The 23,676-nt window shown below is 37.8% G+C and overlaps 1 protein-coding gene across 15 annotated transcripts in view; it reads right to left on the bottom strand.

Annotated features, from left to right (window-relative positions):
- FAM13A (family with sequence similarity 13 member A) overlaps positions 1–23,676 on the bottom strand; it is a 368,957-nt gene that overhangs the window by 72,541 nt on the left and 272,740 nt on the right. For 12 of the 15 annotated variants that reach the window (XM_059172961.1, XM_059172915.1, XM_059172900.1 and 9 more), the window contains one exon: positions 11,029–11,070. The exons of the other annotated variants lie outside the window; for them this stretch is intronic. In XM_059172961.1, the coding sequence (XP_059028944.1) occupies positions 11,029–11,070 (42 nt within the window). The remainder of the gene's footprint in view (positions 1–11,028; positions 11,071–23,676) is intronic. 15 annotated transcript variants of the gene reach the window in all.

Raw genomic sequence — 23,676 nt, 5'->3', positions numbered from 1 at the left:
TTAATATCTCATTCAAGTTTACACAGTTCTGATTCTATCTCGTGTAATCTGGCTTCAATAAGGACACAATCTTTCTCAAATAATGCTGTTATTCATATAAACCTTTGGCTATACATCTAGTTATTTTCTTAGAGCAGATTATTCAAAGTACTTTTTTGGGTTCAAATAGAATTTTCTTTTCAAAATGTACATTCCAGAAAATTTTTTATTTCTAGATTTTCACGTTTATCAGTATAAAATTCTATCAAGCAGTCTTTAATCTTTTATTTTTTAAAAATTTATTTATTTATTTGATTTCTTTGCCTTTAGAGACGTGTCTTGAAAGAAGTGGCCGATGTCAAAAGGGGATACTGCCTATGTTCTCCTCTAGGATTTTGATGGATTCCTGTCCCACATTGAGGTCTTTCATCCATTTTGAGTTTATCTTTGTGCATGGTGTAAGAGATAAGAGTTTCATTCTTCCATACATAGGTGTCCAGTTTTCCCGGCACCATTTATTGAAGAGGCTGTCTTTTCCACTGGATATTTCTCCCTGCCTTGTTGAAGACTATTCGACCATAGAGTTGAGGGTCTATAACTTATTTATTTGAGAGAGAGAAAGAGGGAGTAAGTGAGGGGGAGAAAAAAGAGGAAAGGAGAGAGAGCAGCTCCCTGTTTAGTGTGGAGCCTCATGACCCTGAAATCAGGACCTGAGCTGAAATCAAGAGTCAGACCCTCGACCGCTTGAGCCATCCAGGCACCCTGAACAATCTTTAATTTTTTAAAAACTACTATATCCCTCCACCACAAACTTCAGTTCTGATTATTAGTTTTGTACTTTTCTTTTTAAAGTTTACCAGAGGTTTTTCTATTTTATAATTTTCATTTTTATTCCCAAAGAGCCATTTTCTGGATTCAAACATCAGTTCTGTTCTTTTTCCCACTTATTATTATCAAAACCTTCTAAATTTCTAAGAGGTTGCTTTTCTTCTTTTATATAGTTTTTAAATTCTGATTGGGTGGCTCATTTATTTTCATTCCTAAGAAAGCGAAATCACCACTTAAAAAGAGCTTAGATCCACAAATTTTGGTATGTATGTTTCCCCTTTTTCTTATCAATAGTCTAAATTAGTTTTTATTTCCTCTCTGAATTTTTTCCTCCTTTAGGAGAGCTTTCATTGGGTGACTGGAAATTTTTTGTTATCAATTACACCATGGTCAGAATACATGACTGCTAAAATTTCTACTTTTTTAAAAAAGATTTTATTTCTTCATTTAAGAGAGAGGAAGAGCACAAGTGGGGAGGGCAGAGGCAAAGGGAGAAAACGACTCCCCATTGAGCAGGGAGCCCGGTGCTGGATCCCAGGACCCCAGCATCACAGCCTGAGCCAAAGGCAGATGCTTAACAAACTGAGCCACCCAGGCAACACTAAAATTTCTACTCTTCAAGAATTTCCAGATACAGGTGAATAATTCTTTAGAAAGTAGTAGGAATTCTTGTGCACTACTTACAGGGTGCGAAGTTTAGTATATAATGCTCATTTATTTTAAATCTCATTGTTATATAAAATTCTCAGTGTTATTTATTTTCTAAATTTTATTATAGACATATAGTTAGATGTATAAGTTCTATATTTCAAATGTGTTTGCCTGTTTACTCTTGTTAAGAGTTTAAACTTTTATCATTTGAAGCTGTGCTATTTTATACATGTTTATTTATAGCCTTTATGTGTTTAGTCCATACTAAATTAAGTAAGTCCAGGTTTGTCTTGTTTCACAAATATGAACTCTAGTTGTCCCGGTATTAATATTGCTCTCTCTGCTTTCTTTTTGTTCGCATTTGTCAGATATAAATTCTAGATTTTTCTTATTAACCTTTCTGTGCCATTTTGTTTCAGGTATGGCTCTTTGGAGCAAAATATAGCTCAAGTTTTGTTTTGTTTTGTAATTTTAGTTTTTATCAAAGAATTTGGCCATGTATATTTATTGTCATAGTTGATGTATTTATTCTACTTTTGTTTTGCTTTATGCTTTCTAATGTGGGAGCTTCCTTTTCCTATGATTTCTGTCTTTCCTCTTATATTCTGAAGAGATTTAAATTTCTACTGGTGGTTGCTTCTTATACTCATATGTGTCTAATTATTAAAACTAAGACAAAAACCCCCAAAACAAAAAACTCAAAACTCTTGACTCCTGCGTCTATTCTCCTACCTTCCATGCAAGACAAAAGATACAGAATTTTATTACTTTCTTTGTCCTTTCACCTATGATTCTAATCGGTTTCTACCACTTAATTAAAAAAATTTCTTATAAAATTCATCTCTTTAATTAGCTGGGCATAAACTTTGATTTCTACTTTTATTTCAACTAGTATGTTTTTTCCTTGGAATTAGAATTTTTAGGTTGACTTTCTAATCTCTGACCTTCATATCTAACATTATTTCTATCAGTTTTTTCTTATTCTTTGCTCTTCATTCTGGAGGAGCTTCTCAAGTTTCTTTCTCATCGTGTACTTGATTTATTTTTAGTAATTTCTGCTCTTCATGGTTTCCTACATAGTTTTTGAAATCTCTGCTAATACATTTTTGGCTCTCTTTTCCCTCCCCTTTCAGCTATTCTTCTATGTCTCTAGCCTTGTAGTTGTAAACCTATTCTGCCCTTGCAGGTTCCCCCTTATGTTTCAGAGAGGGTTGGTGATGTCCTTAAGCATTTTTGGGAGAAGATTAGTAATATTACTTTTCAAGTTTTCTTCTGAATCATGTAAAAAGCAATTCTCTGAAATCTGTTTTTACACTGAGTCCTCAGGGTAAGGCATCCTTTCTCTTAGTTTGTAATTTCTCTTTATAAGTTCCAAATAGCTCTCTGTGTTCTGTGGTTCTTGAGGAGAATCCATCAATTCAGGCAGGTCATTACCAAAACCTGGGTGGGTAGATTGTTCTTGTTTATTTCATCATCCCTTGGCTGTATGCAGATGCCCGCTCATGAATTTAGATTTTAAGGGCCAAAATATGAGTCTGCCCTAGAACAATCTATGATGCTTAAATAGGTGTACTTCCTATTTGGTCCAATTTTCTGACTAAGCTGGAGAATTAGGAATAAATTTGTACTTTGTTTTTGTACAGTGTACTCTTGAAAGCACTCATTATGCCTGGTAATCTTCCTTCCTTTTTATCCTCTTCTCAAATGCTCTAAGCAACTGAACATCCCAGGGGGATAGTTTTGTATACTAAATGTTCTAGTCTTTGAAGAGATGTTGACATAAAGAAGCTAAAGGGGGGCCGAGAGGTGAAAAAGAATATGCAGTTCAGCTCGGAGTGGTTCAGAAAGTAACTTTCTGTTCAATAGGGGGAATGTCACTCATTTTCCTAGTTTGTGCAGTAGACAAAGGAAGGAATCCAATTTAGTTTCCCATCCCCCATTCCCTTCATTCTCTCTTTGTGGCCATCTGTATTGTCTAGATGGTGGAACTGAAGTCTATAAAGTGAAAATACATTTCTCAGTCTATCCCAGTGATGTAACCTTTGATACATGGGTTTATCATTGTTACAAAGCTGTCTCTAGTTTTTGTCTTTGATATCATCATTAGAATTTAAATGGGAAGCCTGGGATAGTTACATTAGGTATAGCTGGTCTTTTACTTGTTTAAATTAAAGATTTATATTTTATTCAGATCTGAAGTTCTTATAAACAGAAACCTATAGGAAGGCAAGAAGGCTGAAGAATGAAACAACAAGAGCTAGATAGAATGGTCATAAAGGTGTCATTACCTGACAGTCAGTTTTTCCTTTGCTTTATCATGCTGATGAAAGACATGAGGAGAAGCATAAAAACCATAAAAATTTATATACTTTATCAGTATAGTCTAATAAATATGCTCAATATTTTAATTAACAGATTGAATAAAACTCAGAATCTATACTTGTCTCTTACTAAGTAAAAAAAATATGATATCAAGAACTCAATATTGAATCCCTAGAGAATTATATGATGAACATTATTTAAATTTATAACCATTCTGCAGTATAAAATAGTACTTGCAGTAGTTGTCTGGTTTAGTGGTTTTCAGCTAGGGGTATGCATTAAAATCTCTTATGTGACACTTTTCTCCCCTCAAATTTCTTGTGGCAAAACATACATAACGTTCACTATTTCAACCATTTCTTAGTGTACACTTCAGTGGCACTGAGTATATTCACATTGTAAACTCATTCCATTCAGCTCCAGAACTCTTTTCATTTTCTAAAACTGAAACTCTATTCCTATTAAACAGTAACTCTCAATTCTCTTTCCTCCCAGCCTCTGGCAACCACCATTCTACTTTATGACTTTATGAATTTGACTACATTGTCCTTCACATTAGGGGAACATACAGATGTCTTTTTTTTCTCTCTCTCAAATGTCTTCTGTTTTTTTTTTATTTTTTTAATTTTTTATTTCTTTTCAGCATAACAGTATTCATTGTTTTGGCACCACACCCAGTGCTCTATGCAATCTGTGCCCTCTCTAATACCCACCACCTGGTTCCCCCAACCTCCCACCCCCCAACCCTTCAAAACCCTCAGATTGTTTTTCAGAGTCCATAGTCTCTCATGGTTCACCTCCCTTTCCAATTTCCCTCAACTCCCTTCTCCTCTCCATCTCCCCATGTCCTCCATGCTATTTGTTATGCTCCACAAATAAGTGAAACCATATGATAATTGACTCTCTCTGCTTGACTTATTTCACTCAGCATAATCTCTTCCAGTCCCGTCCATGTTGCTACAAAAGTTGGGTATTCATCCTTTCTGATGGAGGCATAATACTCCATCGTGTATATGGACCACATCTTCCTTATCCATTCGTCCGTTGAAGGGCATCTTGGTTCTTTCCACAGTTTGGCGACCGTGGCCATTGCTGCTATAAACATTGGGGTACAGATGGCCCTTCTTTTCACTACGTCTGTATCTTTGGGGTAAATACCCAGTATACAAATGACTTTTTGTGCCTACCTTATTTCTCTAGGTATAAATGTCCTCAAGGTTCATCCATGTTGTGTCTATCAGAAGCTTCCTCCTTTTTTATTCTGAATAAGACTCTACTGTGTATATATACTGCATTTTGTTTATCCATTATCCACTGATGGACACTTGGGTTGCAACCACCCTATGAGTATTACAACTAATGTTGCTATGAACATGGATGTACACATATCTCTTTGGGACCTTGTGACCCTGTTTTCAATTTCTCTTCTTCTTTGCCAACACTTGTTATTTTTATTTTTCAAAGCAGCTATCCTAATGGGTGTGAGGTGAGATACCTTATTATAGTTTTAATTTGCATTTCCCTGATGATTACTGATGTTCAGCATCTTTGCATGTGCTTATGGGCCATTTGTACAACTTCTTTGGAGAAATGTCTATTCAAATTATCTTCCCATTTTAAAAATCATTTTGTTGTTGTTGATTTTTTGGAGTTCTCTATATATTCTGGATATTAACCCCTTATCAGATAAATGATTTGCAAATATTTCCCCCCATTCTTCCTTTCCTTTCTGCTGATAGTCTTTTATTATTTTTTGATCTGTAAAACTTTAAAAAATTTCATGAAGTCCGATTTGTCTACTTTTTATTTCCTGTGCCTTTGGTGTCATAGCTAAGAAATCACTGCCAAATTCAGGGTTGTGTATCTTTTGCCTGATGTTTTCCTTTAAGAGTTCTTACAGGCTTAGTTCTTACCTTTGGGGCTTTGATCTATTTCAAGTTAATTCTTCTATATGATATTAGGTGAGAGGCCAATTCCATGCTTTTGCATGTGGGTATCCTATTTTCCCAGCACTTATTGTAGAAAAGACTATCTCATGATACTTATTGAAAATATGGACACCCAGAACCACTCAAGGCTCAGAATCTTGGCCAGTGAGATCCCAGCACCTTTAAAGTATACAAAGTATGTATCATAATGATGGTGTTATCAAAAAACAGAATATAACAACTGTTAAGAAAAACATGGAGCAATTGGATTCATGCATTATTAGTGGAAATGCACTTAGAAATGGTTAAGATGGTGAACTGATATTAGAAAATAATTAAAAATGGTTAAAATGATAAATTTTACGTTATCTATATTTTGTTGTTTGTATTTACCCTCCTGCCCCTCTCTCAAAAAGAGCTCCACAGGCAGAGATGCTGTGCTTCTTTAGTTGAGAAACACTGTTCTAGTTAAAAAGGACAAAGGAAACAAATAATGTTAATATATAGTTATTTGTGTCTAAAGACACCCAAATATCTAGGGTGGGAAAAAAAGTAGATAATCAAGTAAATAGCCTGCTTGTTCACTGCACTTGTTAGTCAACAACAAATATAATGTCTGATATATTACGCTTTTCTAAACTATCCCAACTGATGAGAGATTTTTACCTCAAAATGATAATTAAGAAAATGTACAACAGAGTCAAGAAGAAAAAGAATCTATTAACATTTGATAAAGCATGACCAAAAAAAAAAAATCATAAACCTACAAATTCCAGCACAAGTTGTTTGGAAAGATAATCCCCGAAGAATTATTCATAAATGCTCTACAAAAACTTTTCTACATATCAGGGTAGGAGTGGTGTCACATAGTTTTCTGATCCCATCTAATGTCAGGTAATGTTTTAATCTCAATTTATCCAAGGCTAAATTTTTCTTCAACATAAATCTACCATTAAAAGACTTTCACAAATTAATGACTCCTGGTTTCAAGGAATAAAAATATTAAAATACTGAAGAATGAGTTTCTATTCCAAAATCTTATTTAGATACAAATCTATCTGATGTTCCTGATTCAGGAAAATCAGAAAACGTATACATACTGACAGTGACCCTAAGCTATTCCAAATCTGCTAAAATAGTAATTTAGCTTTAATTTGTATCTTGTATACTAAAACTTGGGCTGAAATTGATGAAGATGGTCAATTTAAGAGTTTTAATGGAGCACAAAATAAGAAAGAAAAAGCAGAGGATGATTAGGGCAGGGGCTAAAAGGTAGGTGTTAGGTGAGCAAGGAGCCACCACTCAGAGGCCAGGTGAGCTGTTTAGAGCCAGTGAATAAGACTGGTTACAGGTACGTAGCCCCTAAAGCACATTTAGGATTTTGATAAAGTGCAGGCAGGGACAGGCTTCATATATAGGCTGTACGTATCATCCATGCATACAAACTGTATGTATAATCCAGAAATTTTTTTAAGAAAAAGGAATTCAAATGTAGAAGTTGGATGGGACAGGACAGGTTGGGATGGGGTCAGGGTAGGACCTGAATCCAGCCTTAAGGAATGTGAAGGTAGTACGGGTGAGGCAAGGGAGGATGGAGAGATATGGAGGAATAGAAAGTAGAGATTCAGAGCCTCAGTCCCAGTGGAAATAAACACAGAAGTCAAAATAGGAGTTTGCAGACTGTGAAGGCCCCACCAAATAAAAGTGGAACTAGCAACAGATCCTTGCCAGATCGGACCGGAAGACAGGCAAGAGAATTCAGACAATAGCATGCTGGACATGGCACAGAACACCTACAGCAAGCTGCTAATCTGAGCAATTGAGATAGAGCTGCCTTTCTGGGAGTCCAGCCGAGCCCATGAGAGCCCCGGGTATGGACATCCTCGCCAAGGACGTTCTTCACCTGAGGTCTGCAGGTTCTTGTCTTTTCTGTAGCAATCTTGCTAAGGGTTTGGTATAATCTGTTCTTCCTTTTCATTTCCTTAATCACTTCAACAGGGTGCTAATCTCTAATGAGCATGGAGGGAACAATGATACCCGCTGTTTGAGCTACTGTAGCTGCAGGCATCCTGCCACAGGAGACGGCAGCAAGTGCAGATTCATAGCTACTGTTTCTCTCCTTTGAGGGGAAAAAAGGACAAATAGTTCTGGTGAGTTAGGCTAGGGTGGAGAAGTGCTGAAATTACAGAAGACAGAGTTCTTACCACAGCAGATATTTAATCTAGAATGAGAATATGAGTGTATGTCCTGCCCGACTACAGAAAAAACTGAAGGCAACTGAAATGTATAGTAGACTGCCATGTGGTTCAGACATGACTGCTTGTAACAGAGAGTCATAATCACAGAAACTGGAATTCTACGAGGTGAAAAGTGGAGCAAGGTAACGACTGCAATGGCCTCTGTGGCTCCCGGTTCCTGAATTCCACCTGCCTTCCCCAAGCCATAGAAAGGGCCTGGAACCTCCACTAATGCACTGTAAGTTCTCTGCATGCTCTCCATCTCTATCCTCTACCACACAGGCAGACTCTAACTTCATTATAAAGAATGCACCTTGTCTCCACTCCAAGAGTTGGATGCTTGTCCGATGTCCTGTATCTGAATTCCTTTATGGATCATCTCTTCTCCTCCCTCTGACACGGGAGCCCTGCTGTGCTCTATCTTCTGTTTTGATCCAGTCTTCCTGAGACTGCCCACTCCCAGACCTGCAGTTACTGAGTTTTGCTGTTCTACCTCATGCTGGACCTTTCAGAATAAACTACCTTCTGAATATCCCACCCCTGACCAGCTGCCCTAACCCATCCCCTCTGCCTATCTGCCTGTGGCTAGATCTACTTCTGATGAGTACCCAGCTCAACCAATGTGTCTCATCTCTTGTTTGGACCTTACCTCTCTGTCTACATGCCACCCCCCCACCTCAAAAAAGCCCCAACTCAAATCCCAAAAACCCTTGACCAGTAAACGCTGTCAAAATATAATACATAGCACTCAACATTCAATATTCCTAGTCAGGAAAAATATCATTTTCCAACTACCAATCACTTTTTACTTCCCAAAGCCGCAGTAAATATGATTTTGGATTTTAAAAGAGCCAATTTAATTTTTTAATCATGTTGACAAATTGTTATGAAATTCATGAGTCTTGGAATAACTGGCCTTTCTGAGAATTGTAGGAAGGGAATCTTAATAAAGTAGAAGAAAAAGGAACGGAAGACAAAGCGACCACAGAAATATAAGTACACTTACAACATTTAGGCACTCATTTGCTCTTACTAGAGGTAGTGCAAAAGTGCACTAATTTATAAATTAAACTGTCAGTAGACATGCTATGTTTTTAGTTCAAAAATCTGGAAGAACTTTAATTATAGTTAACAATCCTGTATTTTTTCTTCCACTTAAATTCTCTGTGTTAGAATAACCCAGGAAGAGTTAATCTCAAAGCAGCCATACAAATAATTTCAAAACAAAACAAAACAAATAGATTCTCCCTATTTCTTGTCAAGGAGATAATTTTTAAAAAGTTGAATTAACTTGTACCAATTTACTTCTTACATAATTTCTAAGACTACCAGGTAGTTATTCAGAAAAAGAAACTATATTTGAAATTTTAATTTCAGGACAAATAATAATTATTTTTTTCATTTATGAAATAGCTCCACTTATTTAAAATTTCCAAAGGAGTGCCTGATGGTAACTTCCTTTTTCTGCAAATTTACCTCTCCTGTACATGTGGGTTAGTAGGCATATTCATTGTTTTTTACTACTTCCATAAGATTTTAGTTTTTATGTCTCAAATAGCTTCTACCAAGTGTTATAGTACAGAATTTCTTTTTCAAGACATACTCTTAGTCTAAACAATTTAAAAAATCATCATATTAGAAAACACAATTATGTGTCTCTTAAGGTCTTAAGACTTATAAACCCTTTTTTCCCCCATCAGCTTTTTAAAATTGTTAAAAAGACAAAATTTAGTACCATGTAAAACATAGACTAATATTGCCTAGAGGAATAAAAATAAGACAGAGGTGGGGGACCAGGGTGGCTCAGTGGGTTGAGCCTCTGCCTTCAGCTCAGGTCATGATCTCAGGGTCCTGGGATGGAGCCCCACATCAGGCTCTCTGCTCAGCGGGAAGCCTGCTTCCCCCCTATCTCTGCCTGCTGCTCTTCCTACTTGTGTTCTCTCTCTCTGTGTCAAATAAATAAATAAAATCTTTAAAAAAAAAATAAGACAGAGGACAGTTCTCATTTGCTGGCATGAGCTGGTGCTGTAGTCTTCTGTATCATGTAAAACTTAATTTCCATTAATATAGGATAACCACTTGTTTGATATTTCTGTGTGTATTTCCATAATGAATACCAGAGTCACCATGTACTCGGCAACAACATCCTCTTGTGTTTATAGTAGCTGTATAGTTGAGGTAGCCTACAAACCAAAGTATGCTGATTTGGTTGGCAGGAAACCAAAGTGAATCAACTGGACCACCATGTTGTCTCAGACTAAAACCTCAGATGTTCTCTCTTTTGCCACAATGTGATTATGCAATATGCTTTGAGTCGCTGAAGGGCGGAACAGTACTGAAAAGCATTACTTGGCTAAGACTAAAGTCTTATGACACATTTCTGAACTATTGTTGGTTGAATTAAAGCCCAACTCTAACTCTGGGACTATCACAACAAATCAGATTTAGAAATAAACAAACTATGTCTCTCAAATCCTGACATCTTTTAAAGAAAGTAGATTTCAAAATTGCAGAAAGAGTTTTAACATCTACTTTGAATTCTGTAAACTCACCTGTTTTAAAATAGTTGTTTTTCTGGCTTCATAAGCTTTAGAAAATAACCCTGCACTCCACGAACTTGCTGAATACTCAGTTTCACAATCCACTACTGTATAGAAAATGATCTAACATAGTTGAAGCTTTGTGCTCACACCCCTCCCCCACCTGCATCTATGCATGGAACAGAAGTTTTTAAGATGTAGGTAACAGCATAATCATTCGGCAGTTTCTAATGTTTAAAATAGGTTTAATAGTTTAAAATGGGTACCTTGCCATTTTTGAATTTAAATAAAATAAATTAAAATAAAATAAATTAAAAATAAAGTATCTTATTGTAATCTTTTTAGCTCTACTAAATTTAAGATTTCTTAAACCAAAGAGAAGAAAAACACTGCATGAGGAATATTATGAAGGTTTTCAATAAGCTTAGTTTGGCCACAGTGTAGAATACTCTATTGAAAAGAATTAAAATGGGCAAATAAACGCAAAGAAGCCCTACCCCTCTTTCATTCCCTGTAATAGAACAACAAAAATCAAATAAATACCTCAAATAGAAAGGCGACATAGGTCTTTCATCTTCCTGTGAACTAAAAGGAAAATAAATTTTGTATTAATTTCTGTTAATATTTTAACATATCAATTTTACTAAAACTCTATTCTTCCTGTCAGAAATTCTATTTTGACACATGAGAGCTAATCTCACAATGGAGTAAAGTTAGTAAAACATCCTCTACCTTGGACCTAGCCAAGGTCAATTACTTCTTCATGGGAGACCATCAAGAGAGGTTTCTCTCAAGATTAGCCTCAGGTAAAAGTCAGTCACATCACTTTTTCAAAAGGAAGCTTTTTACTACCTTATTTCTACAGACCCCATCCAAGTTCCACACATTATACATAAACCCTTAAAATGATTGCATACTCAATTATCTCAATAAAGTTAATTATAGTTCATTACCATGATGATGAAAGTAAGAAACAGACAACAAAATATTCCCGTTAAGGGTGAACCACTTCAGGAATGATGCCCTAGCAATGAAAGATGCATCAGCAAACACTGGCTTGGTGTCTTCTGTAGTTACTCTAAGTATTAACGAGTATGGATAGCGTGTAAGGACATAACTGAAATTATATAACTAGTTTACAGTTTTCAACCAACACAATAGTGTACGTTCTTCAAACACAACAATATGAAGCTTAATATAAAAGTATTTTTAAAAATGTAAGATATATACAATACTTTTCTCCTTAACATATGTTTTTCTTCTGATAAATGACTTCAAAGCAAAGAATGAGTCTCTTTCCCTTAGTGTCTGCTGGAGTGATCACACAGTCATAAAATTTACTTTTAAACAGCACTCCCCTCAATATATGACTAAGTATCTATTTCTACTAATTATGTGCATCATTAAAGAGATAAAAGTAGAAGAATAAACTATTAGATAAAGGCAAAAAGAAGACCTAATATTTCTTCTTGTACCCCATGGTTAATCTTATACACCTCCTGGGGTGTCCACCACCTTTGGGGAAGCAACTAGATAACTTCAGTTTTCCCTCTCTTGGCTTATTTTTTATTTTCTAAAGGATCACTGATGAAAAGAGGAAAGTTTGCTTCTGTTGGTAATATTATCCTGGCAAAATCTCACTACACGGTTATATTGTAAAACACATACACACATACACACAAACACACCTGTCCAAGAAGTTGAAAAGGTCTTAACATTTTAGTTGGAAAATGGCACATAAACAATGACACACTATTTTTCATTCCTGCCTGATTTTGGTTTCCAGTTTCATTATAGCTTAGCTACTCTAATGTTTATGTTGCCAAAGACTTCAACGTTTGTAACCAGTTGTGCCAATTCTTCCTAAGTGGTGGGTGAACGATGGATCAGCTTCATTATGGACTCTAATGTGGGTGGACTGAGGACACAGCTGAAGAGTCAGGTTGCACAGCTGAAGCCTTAGAGGTGACATTTGGGAAGTGTCCACTGGGAGCAGGGCTATTACAGGAGGGGACTACTTTAAGCAAAACTGGTACAAGGAGCTTACACAGTGGTTTCAAAAAATTCCTTGAGAACACTGAACCAAACAAATTATAAAATATGTTGGAGTTGGCTTTCCTAATCAAGGATTCACTGTCAAAAAGTATTAATTATGACCAATACTATGCAAAAAGGCGGCAACTAAAAACCTCTAATGGTTTTATTATTATAGGCACATTGCCTCCATGTGTTATAAAGGGGGCAGTGTACTAAACATTCTTATGCCCACAACAGGCCCTTAACTCTAACATGCAACACATTTTAATGAAATTTAACAAGGGTACTTTAGTGAAGATTCAATTAGCAATATGGTTGGTTTCCTTGGAACTTAGAAGTGCTTTTGGGAGAAGATTTAGATGGTGCAGAGTTCTAAACACAGCTGTTGGTATGTTTTGGCTAATGTTTATTTTGTGTGCATGTGCTAAATTTCTTTGTAGCAAACAGAGGCAATCAAAATCAATCCTTTATTCTCTTACATCTTTTCTCCCTCACACATGTACTCATTAGCCAGGTGCTACTTACTGGGTGTTCCAACATTAATTAACTCGTGTAACTCCTTATCAAAACCCTTCTTGGTACTTGTTCCTTAACTCAAGGTAAGTAAGCTCAGAGGGGGCACCTAACAGGTGCAGGTCACAGGTCACACAGCCAGTGACGTGTGAGTTATTGTATTACAAGTTAGTCCATTTCTGTCAGTTACCATCTTCCCTTCAGTCTTAAGACATCAGAATATTGGGGGGGGGGGTTGGTGAATAGGTGAAGAAAACTGATGTGATGACCAGTCTTCATGGCAGCAGCCCTTAGCAAGATCTCGTGGAGTTTATATCCCCCATATCATGCTTCTGATTATAATGACTCTTCACCAACCTTAGTCCATTCACGGTATATGATGATGGGCAGCATGTGTAAAGTGCCTATTTCATTAGAATGTACTGGCCATATAAGAGTATCTCCTGATAGATACATGAGTTTTTAATCTTAAGCAAGTATTTTTCAGGCTGTACCTGCCTGAAAACAAGGTAAAGTTGTTAATGAAAGATGAAATCAGAAATTCTTAATTTTTTGACTAATTTTACATGCTCCCAAAAAGAAAGTGTAAATACTGCAATTTACATAAAACAAAACAGACTCAGTAGTAGATTTACTCAAATCAGCAGCAGTCAACAGGGCACCGACCCATGCACAGTACTCAAGAAGAACAACAGAAATCAAAAAGAAAAAGAAAATAAATCAATTTTGATAGTTAATTTGCATATCTCTCTTTTTCCTTTTCATCAAAGTACCCTTTTCTTGGGTTTTTGTAACTTGACAAGGGTATAAATTCTGAAACAAAACTGAAGCACTGACTTAAAATTAAATCAACTAATTCTAAAAATCAATTTAAGGCACTGATTCATTTTTTTAATCATTTATTTTTAAAAAGGATTTTTATTTACTTATTTACTTATTTATTTGACAGAGAAAGACAGTGAGAGAGGGAACACAAGCAGGGGGAGTGGTAGAGGGAGAAGCAGGCTTCCTGCTGAGCAGGGAGCCAGATGAGGGGCTCCACCCCAGGACCCCGGGATCATGACCTGAGTGAGCCAAAGGCAAACATGTAATGACTGAGCCACCTAGGTGCCCCAAATGCAGTGATTTTAAAGACAATTTTAAGAAGAAATGGCTAAGGACAATTCTTCCAAATAGAACTGAGAAAATAAACTTTTCCACAAAATTTACATTTAGAAAAAAGTCACCATTTCTACATTTGTACAAAATGGATATTTTACTATTGTTACAGGCCCCAAGTATCTATTTATAGGGGTTATTCCTGTTCCTGGATTTATGTTGATTTAATGGCAGTGCAATGATATTAAATTAGTCATAATTTTTGGTCTAAATTTTAAATTGAGAATTCTGACTCATTTTTAATTTTTTAAAATAAGCACAAATACTGTGAATGAAAAAGCGAGTGCGTGTCATGAAATTAAGTCAATGACAAACTCTACTAACTTGGAATACATTCAATTTCCTCCTTGGTTACTAGTATAAACCCCAGGTTTTAATTATTTCTTGTTTGCTAACTCTGAATAATGGCCAAATTAAAGTAGCCAATCAGTTTATCTTTTTTTTTTTTCTCTTTTTTAAAATTTGAACATACACTGAGAGATTTGGGCAGGCACTTTGTGCAGGTCAGGCAATCATAATCAGGAGCTTAACTTCTTCAGGCATGTGGTCATATATGCTCTCAAAACAATGGCCTCTGGGAATAACATTTATCAAATAGACCCAAGTAACAGTCCAAATCTAGGAAGCTACAATTGAGAAGGGCAGTAACAGATAAAATGTTTTTAGTGGGGTCCTAATAGAATTTATTTATAGGGCTTAATACTGGTAAATGCACAGCAATGAATCACACCTAGACTTCGTTTCTTCAAGAGTTGCACTAATTTCTAACCAGAAGGCACAGGATACAATGTTTATCAATTTAATTACACAGCAAGCTAATGGATATCACAAAATGTGTAGCGCTTTCTATGTCTGAGAAAAAGCAAATGCTGTTAGGAGAATCCTAAGAGTGTGGTATTCAGAAGGGACGTTCCACAGCTGGCTCAAATCACCATTCCATTCAATTCCCTTTTGAACTGTTCTGATAAATGTTCCAATGAGTCCAATATTCTAATTGGTCATTGTGGCTGGATACCAGAAAAAGAAAAAAAATGAACATCATCTGCATATTTAGTTACACAGTTTGAATTTTCAAGTGATTGAGCTAGAAGAAATAGTTTGCAAGTGCTCCTTGAGTACTGAGGAGAATTAAAAAAAAAAAAATCAGGTAAATGCTAAGGATTAGGTTCTATTCATGGAAGAAACTAGGAAAAACCATCCGTGGGGGGCTAACACAAAACAAAGAGCAAAAAAGGGGAGATAGGGAGCAAAAGGATACAATTAAAAGTATTAAGTAAGCATTTCCCCCCCCACCCCGGAATTAAAGGTTTTTCTTCATGTTGAGAATTTTCTTAGAGAATGATGAGGTGAGTAAAATTAGCACATTTTCTTCCCTTCCTTCCTTTCTCTGCAAAGCCTCAAGTGCCACACTTCCTTGACAGCTTTTAATTTATGCCCAGTCCTAGACATGAACCATGGACCACTCCAACACGGGAGTGATATAGCAGCTGGTGTGCTCAGAGTTTTGGTTTGGTCCCACTTAGGGATATGGAAAAGAAAAACAATCTCCCTGTTCTTCTTGGGAAACAATTGTAAATGCTTTCAGATTGGTTTATAGCTAGGTGTTTGCAGCTATAATTCTGGGAAGTATTTCTATAGATGTAGGATACTGTATTATAAGTTTTGTTTAGTTTTATTATTTGCATGCTATGACTAAGAATACGACACTTCTCCAGTAGAAATAAAAACAACTTATTGAAGCTTAAGAGCAAATCAGTTTTCCTGACCAAAGGTTTAATGCAAAGAGCTGAAGCTCTTAATAGTCACAGGACATGAATTTTTAGCCAACACTAAGAGCTATTATTTTTGAGGCAAAATAAATAGACCAAACAAAAAGACTTGCAAAATTGATAACTTTTTTCTCAATAAGACAGGAAAATGTTTTTACCACTTTCTTGATCGCCTAGTGGGAATCTGAATATATTGGTTATGGGTTGAATTGTGTCCCTTCAGAAAGATATGTGGAAGCCCTAACCTTCAGTGTCTCAGCATGTGACCTGATTTGGAAAGGTCTTCACAGAGGGCATCAAGTTAAAGTCATCATCAGCGTGGGCCCTAATTCAGTATAATGGGCACCCTTCTAAAAAGAGGAAGTTTGGACACAAACATAGACATGAACATGGGGAGAACACCGTGTGAAGACAGAGCTGTGTCTTCATAAGCCAAGGAACCCATAGATGCCAGGAGGGAGGCCTGGAACAGATCTTTCTCCAGAGCCTCAAGAGAGCACATGCCCCTGCCAACACACTGATATGGGATTTCTGGCTTCCAGAACAGTAAGACAATACATTTCTGTTGTTTTAAGCCCTTCTGCTTGCAACAGCAGCCCTAGAAAATGAATACATCTACCAAGTTTTTTCCCCCTAAATTCAGAAATAAGAACCTCCCTAACAAAGGTGTCTCCATCTTACAAAAAGGTTGTCTGTGAAAATTCCTTTATAGATCTGCTATGACTCGAATTGATATTTAACATTCACATGGGGATTTGATCTCCAGGACTGTAGTAAACTCCCATTCAAATGAACTATCTTCAATAAGTAGTCCAGATACAATATTTAACAAAATTTTTTTAAAGACAAACTTTTGGCTATGTTTCAGTTAGAAACACATTTTACATCTTTATTCATACCCATAGAATGGACACAAAATTTATGAAGTTATCCTTTGCTTGGATAGTTCCTTTTTCTTTTGTCCTTCCTTCCTTCCTCTCTCTTGCTTTCTTTCCTTGTCTCTCTCTTTTTCCCTCTTCCTTCCCTTTCCCTTTCCCTTTCCTCTCCTTTTCTTTCTCTTTCTTGTAGGCTCCACGCCCAGCCTGGAGCCCAACACTGGGGACTTGAATTCACAACCCTGAGATCAAGACCTTAGCCAAGATCAAGAGTTGGGCACTTAACCAACTGAGCCACCCAGGTGCCCTTGTTTGGATATGTTCTATTGTGATACATTTTACGTATGTAAAATTATATAAAATACTGGTCACAATCTGCTACACTGATTTTATGACCACTAATAGGTCATGACCCACAGCTGAAGAACACTGTTCTAAAACACTGTGCCAACTACACTTCTCTCTTGCTTGATATATATAATGCACACTCAATGAATGTTGTTGAATTAAGATCTATGTTCCCACTGGACAGAAACAAAACACTCTTTCTCTGCCCCATTGCCAGAGTCAGCTCTGGGCCAAAGAACCACAGAACTTGTCCAGTCTGGATGGCAGATAAGCAGATAGGAAGCGGTCCCAGAAAAATCCAGTAGTGGGCATGACAACATAGTTCTAGAAAGCCTTGGAGAAGTTGACAGAGTACCTCCAAGTCTCTTTTAAAGATTCTTTTCCTGGTTGACTCAGGAACACATAGTCTCTTTGGATTCTTCCCGATTTTACGACTGTGACATTCTTTATCAGCCTGTGTCCTGTCTTTGGAGTAAAAAAACAGACCGGGAGGGAACAAATGAACATCTCATTCTATTTCACTACCATCCACCTAACTACTTCCATCTCTGGATTCCCTTCTGATGAACATCAGAGATTTGAAGGGATGGAGGGTGTGCACCGCCAGGGAAGAGCTCCTCATCAGGGAGGGGGAGGTTCCTTTATCTTTGCTTGTGTCTCCCCTTACACTCAGAAAGTCTGGAGTGAAGTAGAACTATGTGCTGACGGCCTGATGCAGCCAGGAAGCTCACACTGCACTTTGTGGGGGGGGGGGGGGGTCTCGGCTGGAGACATGTGTTGAAGTAACAGAACCGACTCTCCTTAAAGAACTTTATTCCTAGTCCCACATTTGGTCAATCACCAAATTGTGCTTATTCTACCCCCATCCACCAAAAAACAAAAACAAAAAACCAAAACAAAACAATTCCCTGCTGCCCATACCAGTTTATTGTTGATACTCTACCAGCTTCACACTCCTAACTTAAAAGCCTCTGCCACTTTCCCAGTGCTTTGGGATACAACCAAAAGTCTGAATCTGGCACACAAGGTCCCTCCCTAATCTAACATACCTCTGTAGACCACTCACTACACTTTTGTAAGTCCTCCTCTTTGTGCGTGCTGTTCCCTCTGTCTTAAACGCTTCCTCCACCTCTCTCGGCCTGGTGAATATTTTATCGTGCAGCTCAAGTGTTGTCTAATCTGGAAAGCCATCTCTGGCACCCTGGAGAGGGCGATGCTTCTTCCTCCAGGCTCTGATATACTGTTCATAGCTATAAATGAGCAACACAACACCAGAATTCATGAGTTCAGACGCGTGCCTCACCTCCTGAATATGTTTTTATGTTTCTACCATCTCAAGCATCCAGCAGGGTACTAGAACACTCCAGATGTTCAGTCAGTGGTGAGTAAAACTAGCATCGTCAAGACTTTGCTGAGTGCTAATGCTACTGTTTGATATGATATTTTGAAAACATGCACTCATTTTTTTAAAAGATTTTATTTATTTATTTGACAGACAGAGGTCACAGGTAGGCAGAGAGGCAGGCAGAGAGAGAGGAAGAGAAGCAGGCTCCTCGCCAAGCAGAGATCCCAATGTGAGGCTCGATCCCAGGACCCTGGGATCATGACCTGAGTCGAAGACAGAGGCTTTAACCCACTGAGCCACCCAGGCACCCATTATTTTGAAAACATGCACTGTTTCTTATTTGTAAAATTAACTGGGCCAGCTAGGAGCATTTTCAGATATGTGCATGTTGATTATTTTAAGTTATCCTATTCCTTTCTATTCAAAACTTAGTGAAATCACAACTATGCCATGGGTCTTCTCCTGTCCTTAAAAACAAGAAATTAATTTCTTTTCTTCAGCGGCACAACTGAGGTGGGAATTCTGCCACTATGCCAGTAATGTAAACACTGTACTTTCTGTAGTGTAGAGGGAACCCAGAAACGGATGTGTTCAGGCAAAGTAATAGGGTCTTGCTACACACTCTATCTGTTTGTTCTGGCTTGAGAGCAGGAAAAGAAAATTATTTCACTTCACTGCAAACCCAAAGGTTGTTTGGGGCTTAAAGAACTTTTTGGTTTAGTCACAAAGCTATTTTCAAGGCAGCTGGAAGCTTTCCTTTGTCTTTGAGATTCTTGTTCAGAAAAGTGATGTGTATCACTGATTGCCTTGGGGAGGCAATAATTTAGAATGCTATGTACAGTCATTTTCCTTATGGTGGAGTTGATATTAGTAGATGAAAAAATATTTTTAGAACATGAATAAGTAAGTTAAAATATTTCCTAATCTTTAGTTAAATAGATTTAAAAAGACTATGAGGATACATGCAGGAGGAAATAAGGAAAGAGTAAGTTATTTCTACTAATTTTTAAAAAAATTACCATTAGGGCACCTGGATGGCTCAGTTGGTTAAGTGTCTGCCTTTGGCTCAGATCATGATCGCAGGGACCTGGGATCGAGTCCTACCTCGGGCTTCCTGCTCAGCAGGGAGTCTGCTTCTCCCTCTGCCCCTGCCGCCTCCCCCTGCTAGTGCACTCTCTCTCTCTCAAATAAAGTCTTTAAAAAAATTACCATTACAAAATCATTAATGATTTGTTAATATAGTTTTTATTTAACAGATATTAATTTCCCAGAGTGTTAAGTCTGAAAGTAGATTTCTCGATGGAGACAAAAATATGCAGAGAGCAATGCAAATTATCTTCTCATCTTTCCCTTAACGAACCCTTCCTCTGCCGGATACAAGGGCTCATTCAGCATTTTTTGAGTAGCTACCATGCATCAGAGCCAAGGAGAGGTGCTGCAGATACACAGGCTAGTAAGATAGGGCCTAAATCCTTACAGAATTTATAGGCCAGGGAGAGACAGAAACTTGACATTTGGTAATGACTATGAGAAAAGGATACACAGCTACTACGCGTTGAGGCCTCACCATAACAAGTCAAGGCTTTGGGCTCAGAGCTTCACACACATTTTCTTAGTCGACCCTCAAAGACACCTTTGAGAGAGGTAGCACTAACTGGATTTTTTTCGGATAAGCGAAACAAGTCTTAGAAAGGGTGATTTACCAGGGGGGAGGCTGGAGAGCCAGGCACGGGTGGGGTTCAAATCCAAGTGTGTGGAAGCCAGAGCTCCAGATCTTACACTCAAGCACCAAGCACTCTGGCGGGGTTAGGTGACATGAGGGACACTGAGAATGATTTTTGAGGGTCATGGAGGCATTTCCAGGAGGAAGAGAATGGACAGGGGATTCCTTAACAAAGAGAAGACACTGTATGAAGGCAGGAGGTGGCACGCAGGGAGCTCAGCACTGTGGACGCGGCAGGTATGTGCCAGGCAGAGGCCCCGGGGGCCAGGCACCCTGGAGTTTCTGCTAAGTCAAGGAACTGAAAATGAAGGAGAGTCACTGACAAAAATACTACACGGTGTATCAATGGTCTGCTCTGGCTGGCTGCTGGTTCCTAATCTCGGTTTCAGGGGCTATTTTAATCTAGACTGCGAAGTTATATTTCTTACCATGATCATGTTGCTGACAGCAAAATACTAATGTATCACTTGAAGCTCTTTCGAAACCCTTAACTTTTTCTAGCATTTTAATTCCACCAAATATGATTTGAGTAAGGCAGTTCAGTTCTTTGTTTTTATTTCCATTGAGTTCGACTTTTCTGATTTTTGTTCTTATAGCTGATAAGAAGATACATGATTTCTTGACCCCAAACCTTAAAGGTTTTTTAATCAAATGTATCCTGTGTCTCTGCTCTCCGCTACTGCCCAGTATTTTTCTTCTTTAGTTAGGTATCTTAATTTCCCAAGTCAACTTTTTGGGCTTTGTACTGTTTTCTCCTTCCTTCCTGGCTTGCCTGCTTGCTTCCTCCCTTCCTCCCTCCCTCTCTTCCCTTCCCTATCCCTCCCCAGCTATTTCCCATTCACACGCCATTCTTCTGTGAGACGTAAAAGCAGGTTCCACCTCGGCCTAAGGGTTATAATGTAGTGTCCAGATGAGGCAAGTCTTTAGAGTCAGAAAGTGGATGAGTGGTTGCCTAGAGTTGGGATAGGGGAATTATAGGGAGATTGACAGTTGTGTTAGTTAGTTTGGGCTGTTCTAACAAGACACCACAGATGGGCAGCTTGAACAATAGAAACATTTACTTCTCACAGTTCTAGAGAAGGCAAGTCTAAGACTACAGTGCCAGCATAGTCAGGTTCCGGTGAGAATTCTCCCTGGCTTGCTGGCTGCCAATCCCTGCTATATCCTCCCATGGTGGGTTTGGAGGATGGGAAGGAGTGAGTAGTCTGGCCCCCTTATCTCTTTATAAGGACACCAATCCTATTACGGGAATGCCACCTCTATGCCCTCATCCAAACCCAATTAGCCCCCAAAAGTCCCACCTCTAAATATCATCACACTGGAGATTAGAAATTAGAACTTCAACATGTAAATTTTGGGGAACACATTCAGCCCACAATAGGGGTTGACAGCTAAAGAACACAGGGTTTCTTTTGGGTAATGAAGATATTCTAAATTGCTTGTAGTGATGGTTGCACAACCTTATGATTTTACCAAAAATCACTGAATTGTATACTCTAGGCAGGTGAATTATAGGGTTATATGAATCATATCTCAATAATGCTAATATCAAAAAAGGTTTAATTTCCAGTTCTTCTTAAAGAATAATCCTTTTACAAAGTTTCATACAGTACAAACTATTTCTTTGGCCATTGATTTTGATCATCACATAAATATATAATTATCATAGGAAAGAAAGGGGATAGAAGATTTTGAGAGTTTCAAGAAATTTGATTCCATAGGATTTTTTTAAAAGATTTATTTATTTGAGAGAGAGGCAGAGAAAATCTCCAGCAGACTCCCTGCTGAGCGTGGAGCCTGCTGTGGCGCTCCATCTCATGACCCTGAGATCATGACCTGAGCTGAAATCAAGAGTCAGGTACTTAACTTACTGCACCACGAAGCACCCCAATTTTAATGACACGTTGTAATGACACTTCCTACAAACCATTCTTTAGGTCACTTCATCCAGTGAAATGGAATGTAATGCTAGAGCATCACCCTCACTGTGTTAAACAGTCCTGCATTCAAGGAATTGAAAGGCATTGCAAGTATAAAAATCAAGAAAAAAAAAAACCACAAGAGAAAAGCAATATACTACTCTTTAAGTCTGAATAGTTTTATCATTTACAAAGAGCTATCATATTCTTTAACTCTAAAATTGCCCCCATAAGTATGTCAACTATTATCATCTCATTTTATAGACTGAAGAAAATGACCTGAGCAACCAAATTCATATGGCTAGATAGCTCTCAGTATCTGAGCATGTTTTTATGATAGCAAGTTTACTACCCTTCCTCCGCTTTCCCTACTGCTTTGTGCTGAATACCCAATACCTCCACTTTTTCCATGGTTAGACTCGGTTGATCTCTGTAAAATTTAAAAATGTTCTCATCTTAGTTCAAAATATCTTCTTTATTTGGAGTACTTAGCAAATATGTAGACTCCAGGGAAACTATAACTGTCCTATGAGAGTAGAGCCCACAGAGATCTTATTTCTTCAAATATAGACTAGATTAATGAAGTCTAAGTTTAGATACACAACCCCATAAGGGTTAACCCAAATTTGATGTGGGGCAGCTTTTAACTCCATCTTTGACTGTCTCTGTGTAGGGGATGGGGGACAGGGGCGTTGGTTTGCAGGCAGGGAGTGCTATCCAAGTGTCAAGTTAGTAATAATACAGGTTTAGAGACAAATTAACTGGTGGTGTCACCACAGGCAGTAGAGGGCTCTCTAACACTACACAGAAGGTACACAAGCAGGACCATCATTACCTGGGGTGTTTCCTGGTCAACTCCCACATCATCCCAGTTACCAGTTTTCTTGTTTGCAAAAGGTTATTCTAATAACCTGTACTTAGTAAGACCAGATGAATTCCGCTGATGAGAGGTTTCAGTGAAGTTTTCCCCTGTTGGGTCCCTAATACATGCTAATTAACCCTGTTGTTCTGTGTCTTCTCAAAAGAGCCATTGCAATTTTGAAATTATGATGAATTTTGCCATCATAAAAGAAGGAATCAGTAATATATATTGAATACCAAAATCTGATAGAGTAATGAACAAGAAACTTACATAAATGTTCTTAATTTCAGTTTCTACTTTGACAAGTAAACCAGGGAAAGAATAGTATGCTAATACATGAAAGCAGACACCAATGCATTAAAAACAAAGGAATCTAAATTAATCACCAGGGTTCCTAACTTCATCTTCCATCATCATTCGCTGTGGATATAAACTGAGTTAGTGGCTAATGGAAAGTTAATCTAGCAAATCAAAATACTGTTGTGAAAGTTGAGAGTTTTGTCATAGACATAAGACTTAGGGTTAAGATTTGTTTCTTAGGGATGCCTGGGTGGCTCAGTGTGTTAAAGCCTCTGCCTTTGGCTCAGGTCATGATCCCAGAGTCCTGGGATTGAGCCCCACATCAGGCTCTCTGCTCAGCAG

Source organism: Mustela lutreola, chromosome 1, assembly GCF_030435805.1.
Source record: "Mustela lutreola isolate mMusLut2 chromosome 1, mMusLut2.pri, whole genome shotgun sequence".
Lineage (NCBI taxonomy): Eukaryota > Metazoa > Chordata > Mammalia > Carnivora > Mustelidae > Mustela > Mustela lutreola.
This window is presented reverse-complemented; position numbering and strand designations above follow the sequence as displayed.